At 48.5% G+C, this 17,400-nt stretch overlaps 1 protein-coding gene across 2 annotated transcripts; it reads left to right on the forward strand.

The window, feature by feature from the left end:
- The first annotated feature begins 4,071 nt into the window (after window positions 1-4,071).
- Window positions 4,072-11,973, forward strand: LOC119844245. 2 transcript variants are annotated; one of them, XR_005289210.2, is made up of 2 exons: window positions 4,072-4,171; window positions 10,317-11,973. XR_005289210.2 is itself a non-coding variant. In XM_043498840.1 (2 exons), exons 1-2 carry the CDS (start codon window positions 9,305-9,307, stop codon window positions 11,222-11,224), a joined length of 1,017 nt encoding a protein of 338 aa, XP_043354775.1. In that variant the 5' UTR covers window positions 9,181-9,304; the 3' UTR covers window positions 11,225-11,973. The 2 variants fall into 2 exon arrangements, 1 of the variants encoding a protein (XP_043354775.1); XM_043498840.1 differs by lacking the exon at window positions 4,072-4,171 and adding an exon at window positions 9,181-9,413.
- The last annotated feature ends 5,427 nt before the right edge of the window (window positions 11,974-17,400 follow it).

Consider the following 17,400-nt stretch of genomic DNA (forward strand, 5'->3'; position numbering starts at 1 on the left):
CCCCTCCGAAGCCCCTCCGCTGCTACCCCAGGGCTTCGGCAGCAGGGCTCAGGCAGGGATTTAAAGGGCCACGGGAGGGTAGTGGGGGCTGGAGTTCCGGGGCCCTTTAAATCCCCGCCAGAGCCCCGGGGGGGGGGGTAGCAGTGGCTGGAGCTCTGTCGACCTTTAAATCCTCACCGCAGCCCCGCCGCTGCTACCCCAGGGCTCTAAATTGCCCTTTCTGAAAGCTGGTCCTGGTACGGCGCACCGGCTCTTACCGGTATGCCGTATCGGGGCATACCAGCTTACTTTCACCTTTGGATCCATCCCAGGAGAAGGGAACTGGCACTGGCCAAAGGAAATGTGATGAAGCAAAGCCCAAGTGTAGCAGTGGGGTTGTCAGCTATCAGCAGCGATTTGAGCTTTTAGGTTGCCAAGAGGAGGCGAAAGCAAAGCCCCTGTTTCAAACATCCCAGTGGCCCATAAGCTGCACACGGGAACGCTGGGCCTTGGAACTTCATGGGAATCTGGCTGTGAATTCTGAAGTTAGGTCCATTTTAAATGATGCCTGGTTTGTGCCATTCAGGTATTGGCCTGAGCAGATGTCATGCTGGCTGCAAAACAAAGGTCTGTGAGGGCCTGTACCTGCAGAGACAGAAGCAGAATCCCCGCCAGATTGTGAAAAGCAGAGGGAAGCTGGGCTGTTCATGTGGGGGAAAATATTTCCATTTAAGCAGGCAAAATCACTGCTCATCATCGTTGGGAGATCAGGGATTTCCTCAGCCCACTGGCCCATTAGTACTCAGTGAGCGCTAGTCCTGCTGTACTCCTAATTCCCCTCCCCCCCAGCAAAGCCCTGGCAACAAAACCTCCAAATCTTTATGCCAGGCCACAGAGCCATCCATTCCTATAGCTGATGAGGTTGAGTTGGGAGTGGTGTGATGACTATGTAACCCACACCTCCTGGGTGTGGTGCTCTGTCCCATGGAGTGGCACTGAGACCACTTAGAGATTAATGAGTTTGCTACAGCTTTAGCTAAGAGGCATGTGGCTTATAGCTCATGCAGTATGTAACCCACATGCTTCCTGGGTGTGGTGCTCTGTCCCCTTGAGTGGCATGGAGACCACTTAGAGATTAATGAGTCTGCTACAGCTTTAGCTAAGAGGCATGTGGTTTATAGCTCATGCAGTAGCGACTCATGCATTTCGCTTCAGAGGTCCCAGGTTCAATCCTGCTCACCAACAAGTGGGTCTGTGTTACAACTAAACCCATGGGCTAGACCAGGGGTTCTCAAACTGGGGGTCAGAACCCCTCAGGGGATCACAAGGCTATTACATGGCGGGTTGTGAGCTGTCAGCCTCCACCCCAAACCCTGCGTTGCCTCCAGCATTTATAATGGTGCTAAATATATAAAAAAGTGTTTTTAATTCATAAGGGGGGTCGCACTCAGAGGCTTGCTGTGTGAAAGGGTCACCAGTCCAAAAGTTTGAGAAGCACTGGGCTAGACACTAGCAGAGTGGAGCTGTATTCTCAACTTTGTCACTGATCGTCTTGGGAGAATCACTTCACCTCCCTGTCCCCTCCCACCTCTTGTCTATTTAGCCTCTACACTCTTTGGGACAGGGACTGTCTCTCACTGTGTGTCTGCCTGGCACGATGGGGTCTTGATCTCAACTGGGGTCTCTAACCCCTCTTGTACTACAGATTATAATCTCCTTGGTGAGTTGGATCCCCTAGTCAGGGGCTCCTTCTGTGGTCGTACGTTCCTAGATCAGATTGTATTTGCTGCATGAGTGTGGGAAAGCTATACTTTATCTCTTCACTTCAACCTTTGAATGATGGAGCCGACTCCCACTTGGGGCGAGCTGGCTGTGTGCAGTCTGTGGTTGCCACCAGTGCCAGATTCCAAGGTGGACAATTACAGTGTAACTGGTTAGTATCACACCCACTTCGTTCTGCGTGTCTAGGCCAGCCACATATTTGTTCTTGTTTATTTCTGTGCTAAGCTGGGGCAAGGCAGGCAGCAGCCTCTTCACACAAGTGCTGCCTTGCTTGGGTGGGTTAGGGACCCAGGAAATGATCCCTGGCAGTTGATTTTTACAGGTTTTGGAAAACTGTGAATGTAGCGGAAATAAATTGTAAATTTGCCCCTACAGTGCATCCTGCCTCCTCAAACGCCCTTCACAGCGTCAGTCGGAAAAGTTATTCTCCCCAGCCTCTTTCTGAAAACTGTTGTCTTGACTCTCTGTCATGGAACTCCTGCCCCAGAGGTAGCTGCATTTCATGCCTGATGTGAGTGATCTGTACTGTTTAGGCAACATCCCTCCATGTTCCTGTTCCAGGACTATGGAACAACCAAGGGGAAGAGTCACCTCCTGAGAAGCCATCCCATACTGTGTGCTGAGCCTACTCCCTGCTGGCGTAGCCCACTCTCCGTTGTGTGTTACAGGCAGGGGCTGGCAAGCTGGGCGGTTACCTTGGGTGTCAATTTCCAGGGGGTGATGTTCTATTGTGCCATTTGGTTTTTTTTGTTTCTTCTCCTCTCTGATTGGGCAGATGTTTTTGCTCTGCTAATTAGCTGGCTTCTGCACCTCCCACCCCATGGCTGATTGGCCAGCTGAGTGATATTTTCTTTGTTGTTTGCTCCATCGCTAAAGGGCAAGGGCCCAAATACATTTTCCACCTGGCAAAATGGCTAGGGCCACTCTTGATTACATGTCCCCTGCTGCGTCTGAGCCACAGTGAATCTGAGTTCCTGCAGCTCCTAGTTTGGGGACTGTGTCCTTCAGCTGGTGCTGTAGCAGCTCATGCTTTAGCTCTGGAGGTCCTGAGTAGACTTCCCAGTGCTGACCAAGATGGCGATTATTACACTGAGACGGGCCAGTGTGTGGCTACCCACGATGCAGTGCAGAGACCATCAATCAAACTCCTAGTCTTGAACCTCACTTTTGACACTGTGCCTTGATTTAAGGCACTCCCAATAATGTGGGAAATCATACGATCCATTATATACCAACATACAGCCTGTACCGTGCTTTGAGCTATCGATAGAGGGGGCTGTCAGCTATTATATCACTTATTACAGGCTTCTCTAACCAAATGGACACTGTCTGCCATACACAGACCCTCTCAGAACATCGTTGGAGAGCCCATTGCTGGATAGCACCAGCTTCCTGCTTGGGATCAGAAACCAGCTCTGTGACATACCATCTCCTATAAAGATCTTGGGGATGTGGCAGGAATCCATAACCTTGATGTGACGGGTCAAACGCTTGTACCCGGAGGCTCAGGGCATGCATGCAGAATAACTGAACTGTGTGCTAGGATCTGGCACCCGAGCATGCCCATGGCTGTATGCACCATCACCCATTTCGCACGCCCCTTTAAGCACACAAATGAGGAGGTGCAGGCCTGTGCTTTAAAAAAATGTAGCTCTATATGTCTCAGTGAGAACCCGCTGAGTACTTTGTATGTTGTTACCCAGGGTGTATGTATGGTGCCAGGGGTCCTGTTGGCACAGATGAGGCTGAGTACACATACTGAGTGTCTGTTATAGGCGAGGCCACTAAATTACACGCTTATATCAACACTGCAGAAATAGTTCACTGAAGGGTTGGAACAGGGGACTGAGTTGTATTCCCAGTTGTGCCATGAGTGACCTCAGGCAAATTGCCTCTCCGCTCAATGCCTCAGTTTCCCTATCTGTAAAATGTGGCTAATGAAATTGCTTTGTCCACCTGCTTGGGTTGGGAGGTGTCATTTATTACTGCACGTAAAGCACTTTGTCAGCCTCGGATGAAAGGCAAATATTCATATATTTTTCCTGTTGAAAGAGGCCCTTAAATATTCTGAGGCTAGAATGTCCATAGCCCGGGGGTTCTCTATGCAAATCCATGGGTCGATATCAAAAAGGACCCTCGGTGGCAAGAAAACATTTTGGCAGGAAGATATCTTTGACTGGCACTCCTTGAACCCACCAGTCCCCCAGAGAGGGGTTGCCCTCCAAAGCATGAGGTGGGTGTTAGGACCAAGAGGAGACCTTACCTCCTGGAGGAGAAGGGTTTCAGGTGGCAACACACCTGAGGAAAACTTCACCTGTCTGAGCTTAACTGAGAGGTTGAGGAAGTCTGTCAGATGAGGAGCTGTGTGGGCTGTTGCCCTGGGAGTTAGCCTGCGGTGGAGGAGAATGAGGTAAAGATCTACATCTCTTATTTCTCTGCTGGACCCTCTGGTCCTTGATTGAATGTGTTTCCCTCACTGCCTCCAATGAATAGCTGAAGTTTTCCTGTTGGTTGCCCCTAGCTCCACCTCTCCCCAAGGTCTCTTTAAAACCAGGGCATTAGGTTTAGTACCTGCTCTAAATGCTGGGGAATGTGAGTTCTGTCTCATTGGTACATGCCTGTACGCTGTGCCAGGGCTTTGCATGATGCTTCACAGGGAGATTAAGGAAGCACAGCCTGATTCTCTCATTCAGGAGTCAGAGTAGTATTCAGGAGTAACTCCTCTGAAATCAAAGGTGTAAAACTGGTGTAAGGAAGAGGGGTTTGGCTCAGCAGGCCTGCCGAGGCGTTTGCAGTGTAGGCTGGGTCTGACAGGAAGTTTGTTTGCCTTATTTATGGGCTTGTTGCTGTGGTACCTGAGCACCATACAACCACTAGTGTATTTATCCTCCTAGCACCTCTGCTAGCTGAGTATTAGCCCCTATTTTACAGGTGGGGGAAACTGATGCACAGATAGGGTAAGTGATTTGCCCAAGGTCATGCAGGCAATCAGTGCCAGAGCTGGGAATTTATCTCAGGTAACCTGAGTCCATGTCTAGTGATTTAACTACAAGGATTATTAGAAAACTAGGTTAATGTCCTCATACAAGGCTGTATTGTGTCAATTCTTTATTTATTTCCCCACTCCTTCTAAAATAACTGAGATTATTTTATAAAATAAGTGTGGGTCCCAGCTGGAGAGTGGATATGATGGAAGAGGGAGGTTCCATGGATTTACAGGCTCAGGTAAGTCATTCCCATGGGCTGTCTTGCCTGTTATCAAAAGATGGCTCTGAGCTGTGGATTGTGGTTCTGGATCTGAATGAAGCTGGAAGTGCCTTGCTGTAACGGAGCTGGCTGTCTAGTATTTCCATTGGGAACCAAGAATTCACTTTAAACCCTGGCTTCTGGCCCCTGTATCTCTGGGTGGGTGCTCCACTCAGCCTGGACTGTGTCTAACTCTTCCCAGAACTCAGTCACTGCAAACATGCCTGGCTCCTGTAAAGTTGCAGGCAGAGCTGGTCTGACAACTTTTCCGCTGGCGTCCTGGGAGGCTGTTGTTGCAGTTTACCCAGAAGCTGACTGACTGAGGGTTGTGTGGCAGAGTTCACAGCGCACACATTCCCTGAGACACACAAACCCCCGTGAAATGGCTTTTGGCTCCAAATTAGGCCCATTTGTCAGTGAAAATGGAGCCATTTTTACTCCCACTCTAGCTTCTGCAATTCTGAATTTTGGCTTGGTTGGGTGAAGAATAATTCTGGCATCAACACTTGCCCCAGCTCACTTTTGTTTTGTAAACGATGTTGCAATGTGACACTGTTCCCCCCAGGAAATACCCTGGGCTGCACAAATTGGTCCTGCTTTGAGCAGGGGGTTGGACTAGATGATCTCCTGAGGTCCCTTCCAACCTTGATGTTCTATGACTCTATGAAATGTCCCCCAGGGAAACTGTGATGGTTTCCTGGGCACAGCAAGAAAAAGGAGTAGTTTCCACATGCTCCTCAGGGTAAATGAACTTCCTGCCAGGCTGCGACTTTACATAGGCCTCAAATAATCTTTAAAAGCATGTACTGGAGGTTGCAGGGTGCCTGTGTCATGGGAATGGGGCCCGAGGGGCTGGTGTGTTCCTGAGCGGGAATGTGTCAGTGGGCAATGCAGGTGATTCCTTAACAAGGCAGGCTGACTCTGTGTAGCCTCCCCTCATAAATAGGGGATGTTCTTCTGGGCCTGTGGTTGCAGGTCCTGTTTGACTTATGCTGGAAATTAGGGGCTAGCTGCAAACCTCTCTTCACTGAGGAGAGATTAATTTTGCCCTTGAACTTGTAGTGCTAAAAGGAAATTCACCTTCAGGTCTCCAGACTTAGGGACAAATCTTGAAGGAACCCAGTTCTTGGAAGCATCTTGTTCCACTTCCCTGTACAAACAGGGCCTGGTTCCTTCAGGTGACTCTACCCCCTCCTCCCACCATGTGATTTTTTTTCTTTCCCCCCTGTTGACCTCGTGTAAGCCCTTTCAGAAGGGAGATTAGTAAAAACACCCCACCTGCTCTGTGCATGTGCTACTGGTGGCTGCCTGGTGGTCAAGCATAGTCTACAGGCAGTACCCGTGCTCGCTGGCCCTCTCTCTGTTATTGGTTCTAATCTCAGTGTGTTGCTTGGTGGTGGCGGGTGGGCTGGGGGAGGATGTATGTACTGATTTGATTCCAGTCCTGCATGCTTCAGCTGGGTACCAATGTTCCTCTGGATTCTGAATCTCCCCCACTTCCTGGTTGGGCCTCAGCCATGCAGAAATTCAGTGGAAGGGGAAATGTCTTAGCTGGACAGCCTAGCTCCACCTGGCTCTACAATGCCAAGTTAATGCCACCTTCCCTGGTATCTGAGTAAAATGCAGGAGTGAAAGAGAGCCTCTTGGGGTCCCTAGTGCAACAAAACACTGGGAATGTATGGTAACAGCAGGCACATTACCTTTGGCCTCTGGTGATGGAATAAACAGCCTAACGAGTCTTTTTCCATCTCCACTACCTATGATTCCCCCTCTGGGCCTGATTCCATGCCCGTTGATTTAATCTGGCCATCAGTGAGCACATTTCCCAATCCCTGTAAGCCTTGGCAATGGACCTTGAAAGATCTTACAAACTGGGAAAGACTCAGAAGCCCTCAAGACTTGTAGTCCCCTCTCTGACCCCCGTGCTGCGTTGTCCCCAGAGCCACTGTTCCTTTGTCTGTGCCATTTCGGGTGGGAGATGTCTCAGTTTACAGCAACAGGAAAAAGATCTGGGTATTTGGGAGCTAGCTCCTTATGAATTTCCCTCTTGGGGGCCTACTTTCTCTGTCAGCCTTTTCTGTGGTAGATGGAGGTGTGAGGGTTTGTATTTTGGAGGCACAGGCAGTAATACATACTCTAAGATGTTCCTATGGGGGTGATACACCTCTCTTGCCTTTCCACACCTTGGTTCTGCTGCACTGATGGCCAGTGTAGCCCTGTCTTCCTCACCGTTGCTGTGTGCTGAGGACCATCCTATCACCACACCACCATGAGGTCTCCACAAGCCCAAATGCCCATCTTCTACCAGTGCTTCTAGCTACACACTTATATAACTCCCATCAGCATAGTAAGTGAACACCACACAAACTGAGCACAACACATGGTGCAATCACTTGCCATCCTCCCTCCCGTCTCTTGCAGGCTGGGGCCCTCCATGACAGGTGTAGTACCTTGATGCACTTGGAGTCAGGTTGTGTCCTGAATGGAAGGAAAAAAGGGGGTGTGCGGTCTGTGTCCCAGAACCCCAATGCAATTGTTCTCACCTACTATAGCATCAGGCTGAGAATCCCCAGCTGAAGGGAGGGTGATCACCAAATATCACTCGGGAATGTTGGAAGCAACAGTACAGCTGGCTGAAATTCTCCATCTGAGAAGTTCTTCCCACCAAAAACTGGGTTTCAGTTAAACCAATTCCCCTCCCCCCCCCGAAAACGTCAGTGATGCTAAACTTTGTTTTCATGGGAAACTTTGAAACAAAACTTCTTCCTGACGTGTCATCCCCCCCATGCCTTCTGTTCTTCTGACTCTTTTGAAGACCTTCTGTCTCTCCCAGTCTCCTTGAAGGCTCTGCTTTTAACAGCTTGCAAGTGCTTTGTTTCAGAGTTCCCACCTAAAAACCCCTAGTTTCAAGCTGGTCTCCCCAACTCCCAAAAGGAACTATTCCTTCCATTGTCTGAATACTGGCCATTGGGGCTGTGTATAGCCATGGATTCTGGGTACCTGCAAAAACTAAGACTGATTAACTCTTTAGTTACTCATTAGCCAGCCAACACCATAACTGCCAAACATACACATGTTATATAAAATTCAATTAAATCAATACAGGTAACTTCCATGTTCATTGCACAACATGATCTCTGAGATGCCCAGATACCCTGGATTTAACGACAGCTGTTGAGCAATCTCTGAATGCTGCTGGCACAAGGTGCCTGCTAACACTGGGTATATATGTTCCAACCTGCTGGTGTTTTGGGAGCAGAGTTACAAAACGAGTGTACACACATCTTCTGTTCAGGCTTCCTGGGAAGGAGCCTGGATGTAGAGTTGGATTTTTGACACCCCATGAGCTCTGTGAGTTTGGATTCAGGGTTGGGTTTGGGACCCATCTCTAGTTTCTGCTCTAATCTTGTTTCCTCTTCTTGCATTTCTACTGTTGCATGACCTCCTGGTATCCTTGGTGGGGTAGCACATGCAGGAAAAGCCCCTGGAATGACGACATGGACATGAAAGCAGTAAACAGAACATGTACTTAGAGAAGTGCAGTCAGGAAAGTAACTCAAATATTTTTCCTGATGTACTGTTTTTTCTCTAAATGGACAACCAATCCTAAATTCTCAATTATTGAGGGACAATCTTCACTCATTGATATATTTTGCTTTCCACCACCAACTCTCTGCATAACTTCTTTTGTGAATAATGTACCCAAATGCATAGATGCTAAATATCTAAACTGTATTCTTAAATTCATTCATCTAAAATTGGGTTATTGCTGATTATGCACTCTATATATTTTATGACTTTAAAAACAAACTTTGTGGATAATCTAAGCACTATACCCAGATGTACAGACACTCTTTTCTCAACCTATGTATTATATATTTTTAACATTAGCTTTAATAAAATTTTTAAATCTGTAAGAAGGCATGGAGGACTCCTGCTGACTTCAAAACAACTTTGCCTTCCCCACTGGCTGGAAACACACCCTCCACCCTCAGTTCCTAGGTAGCTGGGTCCTTCCCCTGCTCTGGAAGAAGCCACACCTCTTAGAGGGTGTCTGGATTGGTAACACATCCAGACCAGCCAGCACACAGCTCTGTCACAATATTGTACTGTCTTTACATCAAGCTTTGTATCTGGCAGCTGGGGACCAGGAACAAGAAAAGTTCAGCAAGGTTGCCCAATGGCTGGGCATAAACCATCCATACTGGACACTTGGCAGTGACATGTTTGGTCACTGTGCCATCCTTCTGCTGTAGCCAGGCCTCTCAGTGTGACGGATTCTTCAGTCTCTTCACAAATGATCAGCAGCAGCCGTGGGAAAGTCAGGAATGCAAGTGGATCAGAGAAGTTCTGTATGGAATCTGCAGCTGTGTTGGGACTGGCCCCAATTGTGCTCCAAGGTGAAAGTAAGTGGCTTTGCCTTTAGACCTAGCTTGCAAACAGCTGTCCATCCCAGAGACACGTTTAGCCTGATGTTGGTAACATAAACAAATTTGGTTTAAGTCATAGCTCATATTGGAGAAAAACTGTTATTAGTTCATGTTACTTGGGGCAAAAAGCTAACTGATGTAACCAATGTGTCATTGTTTCTTCTATCGCTATTATTTATATCAAGCCGAAAATGGGCCAAGTCTCTGCCCTGAAGAGTTTTCAGTTGCCATATCAGCTACCAGTTTCTACAGGGTTTCTTAACAATCTTGCCTGTCCCTCATTCAAGATCAAGCTTGGCTGATGTATTTTCAGTGTAGGTGGTAAACCTGGGTGCGGAGGGAGAGAGAGTGCACGTGTATGTGTGTGTGAATGCACACACAGGCTGTCGATTTCCTTCTCCTCCATGAGTAGCCTTGTCTCTGGAACTCTCCTCCAAAGTCACTAGATTCTTGCTGCTGCCTCTTCTCCCTGTCCCTTCCTTTCCCACCCAGGACTCCCCCCAGTCATGGACGTGTTTAGCTGCCAATAACTTCAGTGTAGAGTATTTGAATGGATTAGGGTTATTCCCCTTGATTTAGGTATGCACTCATGAACCACGGCCCTCCTCAAATTCGAAAAGCTTTGCAAGCATGAAGGAATCACCCTGGGAGATAGGGAATAACTTGGATCTTGGAATAGATCAAATCCCCTGATTCCCTGTCCTGTCACCAGGCATGCTGGGCTCAGATCTCCGCTCCATTACATCAGTCTTATCCTTGTCTAGCTCCAGTGACTTCAACGTAAAGCCAGCTGATGGAGGACAGAGTGGGCCCACTGCCTTTTGCATCCCTCAAGCTCCCATCTGGCTGACGGTATTCTTATTTTTGTTTTGCTTCCAGCGGTACAAGACCAAGACCTGTCACCTGAGAAGGAGCCATCTGAGAAAAGCTGTTGCCACTATCTGAACATGTCAGCAACCCTGTGTGAGCCCAGGAACCAAGTGGAGATGGAATCCAGAGAAAGGCAAGTTCCCTCTGCATCCTCCGAGCCTGTTTCTCTGAGGCCAGAAGACTCTGACTTCTTGCCGTCTGTCAGACTTGCAGGCATCTTGTGCCTTGTTTTTATCCTTGTCTCTCTCTTCCTGATTTACAGCAATACTGGCCGAGTGCCCTTTAACCACTGCAGGGCCCTCAGCTCCAATGGAGTTTGTTCACTGGACTATAAACTCAGCCCATTTCGTCTTCTCTTCCCAAGCCAGCCAGAAACGACATGGCGCGCCCTCCAGCGCAGTGTGAGTGGCCTGCGTTGGGCTGACCATCCTGAGGGGTTCGGGGTCTCTTTGGTGGCTGTTGGGCTGGGGAATGTGAGGAATACACTCTTTTGTCTCTCAAAATGGATCCTTTCCTTGCTGGCCACAGGACAAGGTCTGCCTCCTTCAGTGAGAGTCCAAATACTAGACTACAAGAGTACTCAGTTGCCTTGGGGTGGGTACCCAGAGACCAGGACATACCTCTCCATTATTTATGAGAGGGAGAAGTTTGCACCTTATGGCATGACTGTGTCCATACAGCGCTCATTTGATGGAAGCCCCTTTGCCACCGAGACCACCTTTGCCCTCCTGACAAACAGCACGGACCAGGCTGGAGAAAATTCCCTGCACAATTTGACGTCCAGCCTGGTGTCCGACATTTTAAGCAGCATCTCTCGCACGGGCAGGGTACCGGAAAAGTTGTGGGACACAGCGAGGCACCTACCTGTGCTCATAATGAGGCCTGAACCGTATCTGGAAGGTGGTTTTATTTGCTGAAGCTAGGTGACCTACTGGGCATGCCTTCAGGAGCTACCGTCATTGGGTCTGGCTGTACCTTTCATGCCCAAGATATGACACCTTTTTAAAAGGGGCCCCTTTTTAGCTCTCTGAACATGCTTGGTGCTATCACATGATGATACTACCGTGGGCCTGCCTGTGAAAAGTATGGCATGTCACAGGTTAAAATGGCCTAACAGGCTGTGTGAAGCTTGGCAGAGCAGTGGCTACAACTGTCACCTCTTCCTCTCTTGGAATTCAAACCTGGACAACCAGTGGTCTTCAGCATTCTTGGTCCCACTCTCCAGAAGCCCCATTCTCCAGACTTGGCGCAGCTGGTGCTCAGGACTTTGCTCAGGACTCTGCTAGCAAGGTGTCACTTTTATACCAGCTTTCCAGAGGACCACAACGAGGCAGGGAAGTGTCTGTGGGAGTCAGACCTTTGACTGCTCAGTCTGACAAGACTCTGCTCTGCTACCTTTGAAACGCAGCAGGAGAACAAGCGACGCTGATGAGCAATGTGGGCCGACTCTGTAGCTGCTGTAAATCTGTCACACGCCATTGAAGTCCACAGATCTACTTCCATTAACGTCAGCTGAGGGGCTGGCCCTGTGACTGTACAGAACTTCTAGGATTTTTCCACCTCTGGAAGGAGGCGGGACAGAAATCCACAGGATGTGTCTTGCTTGGTGGATAAAGGTGCTTTGTGGGGGGAGAAGGGCTGTGACGGGGGACACACAATAAAATTCTTTTTTAAACAATGCCTCCGCTCCTCATCTTGGGGAGCTTTTCTTCTTCCCTTGGACTCTATACAGTCTCATGGCGATAGGTCTCGCTAAGTATGAGAATGTCTGATGGCTCAATGATAAGTATGTGTGGACTGGAACCAGTGGATGCTGATAACTGGTGAAAGTGGGTGGAGGGGCAGGATTCAGGATTCCTGGGTTCTGTGCCTTTGTTTCTCATCTGCAAAATGGGGGCTCATAATACTTCCTTATCTCCCAGGGTTGTACTGATGCCGTTTGATTGGGAGAAAGGGACCATAGGAGGCTAACAAAACTCTTCCAAACCTTGAGGTTTGGGCCAGTTCTTACTTCATCCAGCCCTGGTCACGCACACCCTGCCTCTTTCCATAGGGAGTTTTCAGGATACCGCGCTGCCAAAGTTATGGGTGCAGCTTTCTTTGCAAAGGTGATAAGTCAGAGCAATCAATCTGTTATGCTATCCTTGTCGTCCATCTCTCTGCAGCAGTTCTGCAAACTCTTAAGCAGTTAATGCTAGGGTCTACTAGCTGCCAATGAGCCGTTTGCTTTGTCCAATCTTGCCGGCGTTTGGTAATGATTGATTGTGTTCTCTAAGCACCTTTAAATTTCTCCTGCTACAAAAGGAAAGCATGGCTCCTGGCTAGACAGGGCTGGCTGTGGTCCATCTTGAGTGATTAATCTTTGATCTGTCGTGCTTCCTTGGAAACGAATTGGGACCGCAAACTACTAAACTAGAAGAGCAGTAAGTAATCCAACAGCTGCAGGACTGCCATTAAGGTAAGGTATGGCTTAGTTCTACAGGCATCTGAAATTAGATTTATGGTAGGAGCTCCTCCTCAGGATTCCATTTTTAGCTCACGCCTCGAGCCGTGGAGTTCATGCAATGTGAATGTTGGGGCTGTGATGGGGACGGATAATGGCTAGAATTAGTCTCAATTGATCAAAACCTCAGAGTCCCCCAAACTGCTGTCCTGTGCATGGGGTTGTGGGAGCAGATGTGAGCGTGTGTGTATAGGGGAGGGGGAGAATCTAGAAAGGGAATGTGGATGACAATCAGAGTTCTGATCATTCTTTCAGCTAAGTCATTCTGGCATCGGTTACCCTGAATGAGATAATTTGCTGATAGCATGAGAACTCTCCCTGGTGCCATGTGCTAACTTGCATTAGAGGTACCCATACAATGGAACAAATCCATCCCTGGTGTAATTCCATTGATTTGCAACAGCATCAGGTGATTAGGTAATTAAATGAGAAAAGCACCATTTGCAATACCATAAATAGATAGTTTTTAGTCCTTTTGTTCTAAGTGTTCAGGAGATGGGTAGCCTGGATGCGGATGGACTATTGAAAAGGATGTGATCGTTAAGCCTGGAAAGGGTGGTGTGTTTTGAGGGCAATTGAGTGGTGGAATAACCAATCAAGCTATAGAGTGGCTTTGAAGAAGCAGAATGTGCCACTGCGTCCTGTGATCATTTCTAATTGGCCAGTGCATTGCACAATTGTGCTGATCCACAGAGAGAAGGAGAACCTGCTACTGCTATCAGTTAGTGGCATTGGTACTTTTGTGCAAACTGTAGAGACTTGTATTCTGCAACCGTTTGGTCCTGAGGTCTATCCCAAATAGTGACCCATGGCAAGGCGCTGTATTAATTCTGTGACCATGTAGGGCTCTTCTCCTTTCAATGTGCTGTGACTGCTTAGACCTAAACCACACCCGTAGGAAGAGAATTAAACCTCTCCTCCTCCAAAAGCCCAGATTTCACAGGATTGCTGTGAGCAGGATAGGCCTGTGAATGTTTCAGCTGTTCTGATTCTGCTCAGCAGAGGGTAGTGGTCCAACACACCTTAGGTAATTCATGACATGAACTATTTAACACATCTTCTTTGTCACAGTGCAATATGAGTGGAAGCTGGGATAGAGTATCGCTTGAAAAAGGCCCCCAAAAATACAAAATAGGAAAGGAGTGCTGAACTGCTGGGTATTTGAACCATCTTGTTACAGTAGCTCTGTTAAAAACCTTGAGTAATAGATCCCTGGCTTTGGAGTCCAACTAACAGCTGGTTCACAATGGAAATGGTTGTGTGCAGAGCTTGCTGGAAAACCAGTAAAATTTTTTGCAGATTCTTTTTTAAAATTTCAAAAATATCAACATTTTGTCTTATCAACAAACTTTTGATATAGAGCTGGCTGAAAATTTTCAACTAAACTATTCCTCAGAAGTTTTGGTTGGCTTTTATGGTTGAAAATTGAGTTCTTAATTTGGAAAATAATTTCATCAAACTTTTTTGACCAGCGCCAGCTGTAAATGCTGTTTTCCCCCCCCCCCCCCCGCCTCTCTGTCTGCCCATCGGACTGAAGCCATTCCAAGCGTTCCCATGTACCACTTCTCCCAGTGCTCTGAACTGTGGGTATAGCAGGAAATATTTGTCCTGTTTATGTCCAGGTGAGGAGTCTCGAAAAAAACTGGGCCCAGATCCACAATGACATTTAGGTACCTGAGTCTGGGGGGTAGGCGCCTTCTCCCAGTTTTAGATGCCACTGAGATCCACAAAACCCATGCTTGGGTGCTGCCGAAACCTGTAGGCATCTAAACTCACTCACCCCCTAAACGTCTGTGGTAAAAGTTCCCTAGGCACTTAAGTTTCTGCCTCTGGGCCTGTGTACTGCGTCCTCACTCTTGGCATCCGGGTGCCTGTGTCCTGGTGTGATCCACAAACCCGGGGAAGATAAACACTTGTTGGACTAACTGACATGCTGGGCCTGATCTGGCAGGTGAGCTCAGAGGCTGCCTACTAGATCAGATCCCGTTCGGACTCTGGCCAGAGAAAGTGGTGGGACCCAGCTTTATGGCTTTTTAGCCCAATGGGTGGCAACCTCCTCTGGCAGATCCAGGGTTCACTTCCTCTCTCCCCACTCTGGCAGAGGGTGGATTTGGACAGGGATCTCATCCCTCTGAGGCAAGTGCTCTAACCACTGAGCCAGGGGATAGTCTGATGTGAGGCTCCCTCGGCCTCTCCTGTGGAAGCTGTTCTGCTGAGGATAAATAACTACAGCCATTGGCGCAGTGGGGGACTGGACCCTGGGGTTCCTTCTTCCAATCACTGGGCTATGGAGTCTTTCTTGCTCTTGGGCCCAGTGAGTGTTTCGCTATTTCGTGCAACCAGAGGCTGAGGAGCTCTTCCCCCATCAGAATATCCCAAAGCTTGGCCATGAGAGCAGGCTCCTGAGAGGAGAAAGACCTCTGGTCAGGCCCTTTCTCCCCCTCCGGCAGAGCCAGGAATTGAACCTCTGTCTCCTCTACCCCAGCCGAGTGCTCTAACACTGAGCCACGAGTTATAAGGTGAGGTAGGGGAGTAGCAGCAGCTGCTCCTTTGGCCCTTTTGCGTGGCATGAGACAGGCTCGATAGCAGAGACAGGCGCCTATCTGCAGCCTGGACTTAGGTGCCTGTCTCCATGAAAGGGGCAGGGTTTAATGCATACCTCTCTCTTGTTGAGATCTCCCAGGGGCTAGCTCCCTGCCTCACATGCTGGCTGTGTGGGTTGCATTCTTAGGCACTTGCCTCTCCCCATGCCTGGTACGCGGAGCCTACATGCCTGTGTCAGGCTTTGTGGATCTCAATGTTGTGTTCCAGTGGCTTCTCAAGGTGCCTGAAAGTTAGGTGTTGTGATGCCACACAATGCAATGCCTAAGTCCCTTTGTGGCTCTGGGCCTGGCCGTCATGAACGGTGGGACATGCAGGAGAGCTGGGAGGAGACGGACCTGGCTAGCCATCTGACCTGAGTACCAAAGGATTAATACTCCAGCCCTGTCTCATGACGGGCCTTGGTATCCTTTCTCTAGTTACACCTACAGCAGCCTAGTCATGGTGTCAGGCAGTTTGGCACCTCACAAACACACTCCGTGTGCTTTGTTGCCCCAAATATATTGGAGCTGGAGCCCAAACCAACCCTCTGGATCTGAACATCCCTGAAACTTGGGGTGCTTGAAATTCAGAGCCACGTGCTGTGGTTACAGCATCTCTCTGTGTTAGATGGGAACTGAATTCAGGTCTGGAAGAAATTCCCGATGCCTGTAATGACCTAAACCACACAAGTATTTAGTGTGAATGGAGCTGTTGCTTGCAGGCCAGTGAGTTATGTAGAAATGACCCTTTCCCTCTCAGATGATCCTTACTAATGGCCTAAAGGGGGCAACAGAGAAGTTTTAATGTTCTGCTGGGTGTAATGGGCAGCTGGGAACACGAGGGGGCAGGCCAAGGATGTCTAGAAAACCCGTTGGCTGGGAAAATAAATTCTCTACAGCCTGGCTTGTTGGAAGTGGCAGCGCCTTGCTGAGCCGCCGAATGAAGAACGTGTGTGTTAATTGCACCTGGTGTGTTCGGGGAGAGAGAAATAAATCTTTAATTAGAATACAGGCAGTTAAGAAATATACAGCAAGAAAAATGAAAGCAGACTTTTGTGTCAGGTAGGAAAACTATTTGCACGGGCTTTCTGCTGCCGATCACCCCCTCTCTGCAGAATGGAAAGGATCAAACCCAAAAGTGTTACCAAAAGGCAGCAACCAAATGCATGGCCGCTTAAAGGATAAGACAATTTCACAGAGAGCTTTTGGCTCAGGCGTGCCGGAGAGAAGCATCAGCTAGCTCCACAGGATCATTCTCTTCTGGCAGCTGTGCAGGAGATCACGAACATACGTAAAAAAGTAAACTGCATCAAAGCCACTTGGCAACTGCACGACCAAATTCATAAATTTAATTTCTATTCCTCTTGTAAGGGAAGGGAGAAATCGGTCAATCCTCAAGGCTATCTGTCTCTCTCTCTCATCTGGCCACATCCTTTCATAAATCTTCTCCTGGAAGTCTGAATTGGTGATTACCAGGTCAAGATGTAATAATACTTAGTGCCTGTACAGAGCGTTACACAAACAAAGTGCTTCAGGAACAGTAACTGCCTCATTTTCATCACACCCCTGGGGTGGTTTTTAGCCCTACTTTATAGGGTGGAGGAAACAGAGTCAAGACCTGAGAGTTTTCTCAGATTCTGCTATAGAACCAGTGTGGATTCTAGTGCCAGGCCAACAGTGGCCTTTTAAGCACCATGTCATCTAGATCTGCTCTGAGTGGGGCTAAACAATCAGTAGGTCGGGGTAGAGCTGGTCTCCTCACTCCCAGTCCAGCGACCTCCCCTGGTAGTGCTTGGGGCTGAGATCTGTGTGAGCACTTCCACTGAGAAAGCCCTACGTGTAAACACAGCCAGGGTTAAATAACTTCCCAATATTGCCTAGCAAGTCACTGACAGCTGGGATTGGATCCCAGGTCTCCTTATCCCATGTTCAATCCACTAGATCAAACTGCCTCTCCAGGGCTGCGCTTGCACTAGAGAAATAAATCTGGTGAAATGCAGCTGCTCCA

Source organism: Dermochelys coriacea, chromosome 16, assembly GCF_009764565.3.
Source record: "Dermochelys coriacea isolate rDerCor1 chromosome 16, rDerCor1.pri.v4, whole genome shotgun sequence".
NCBI lineage: Eukaryota > Metazoa > Chordata > Testudines > Dermochelyidae > Dermochelys > Dermochelys coriacea.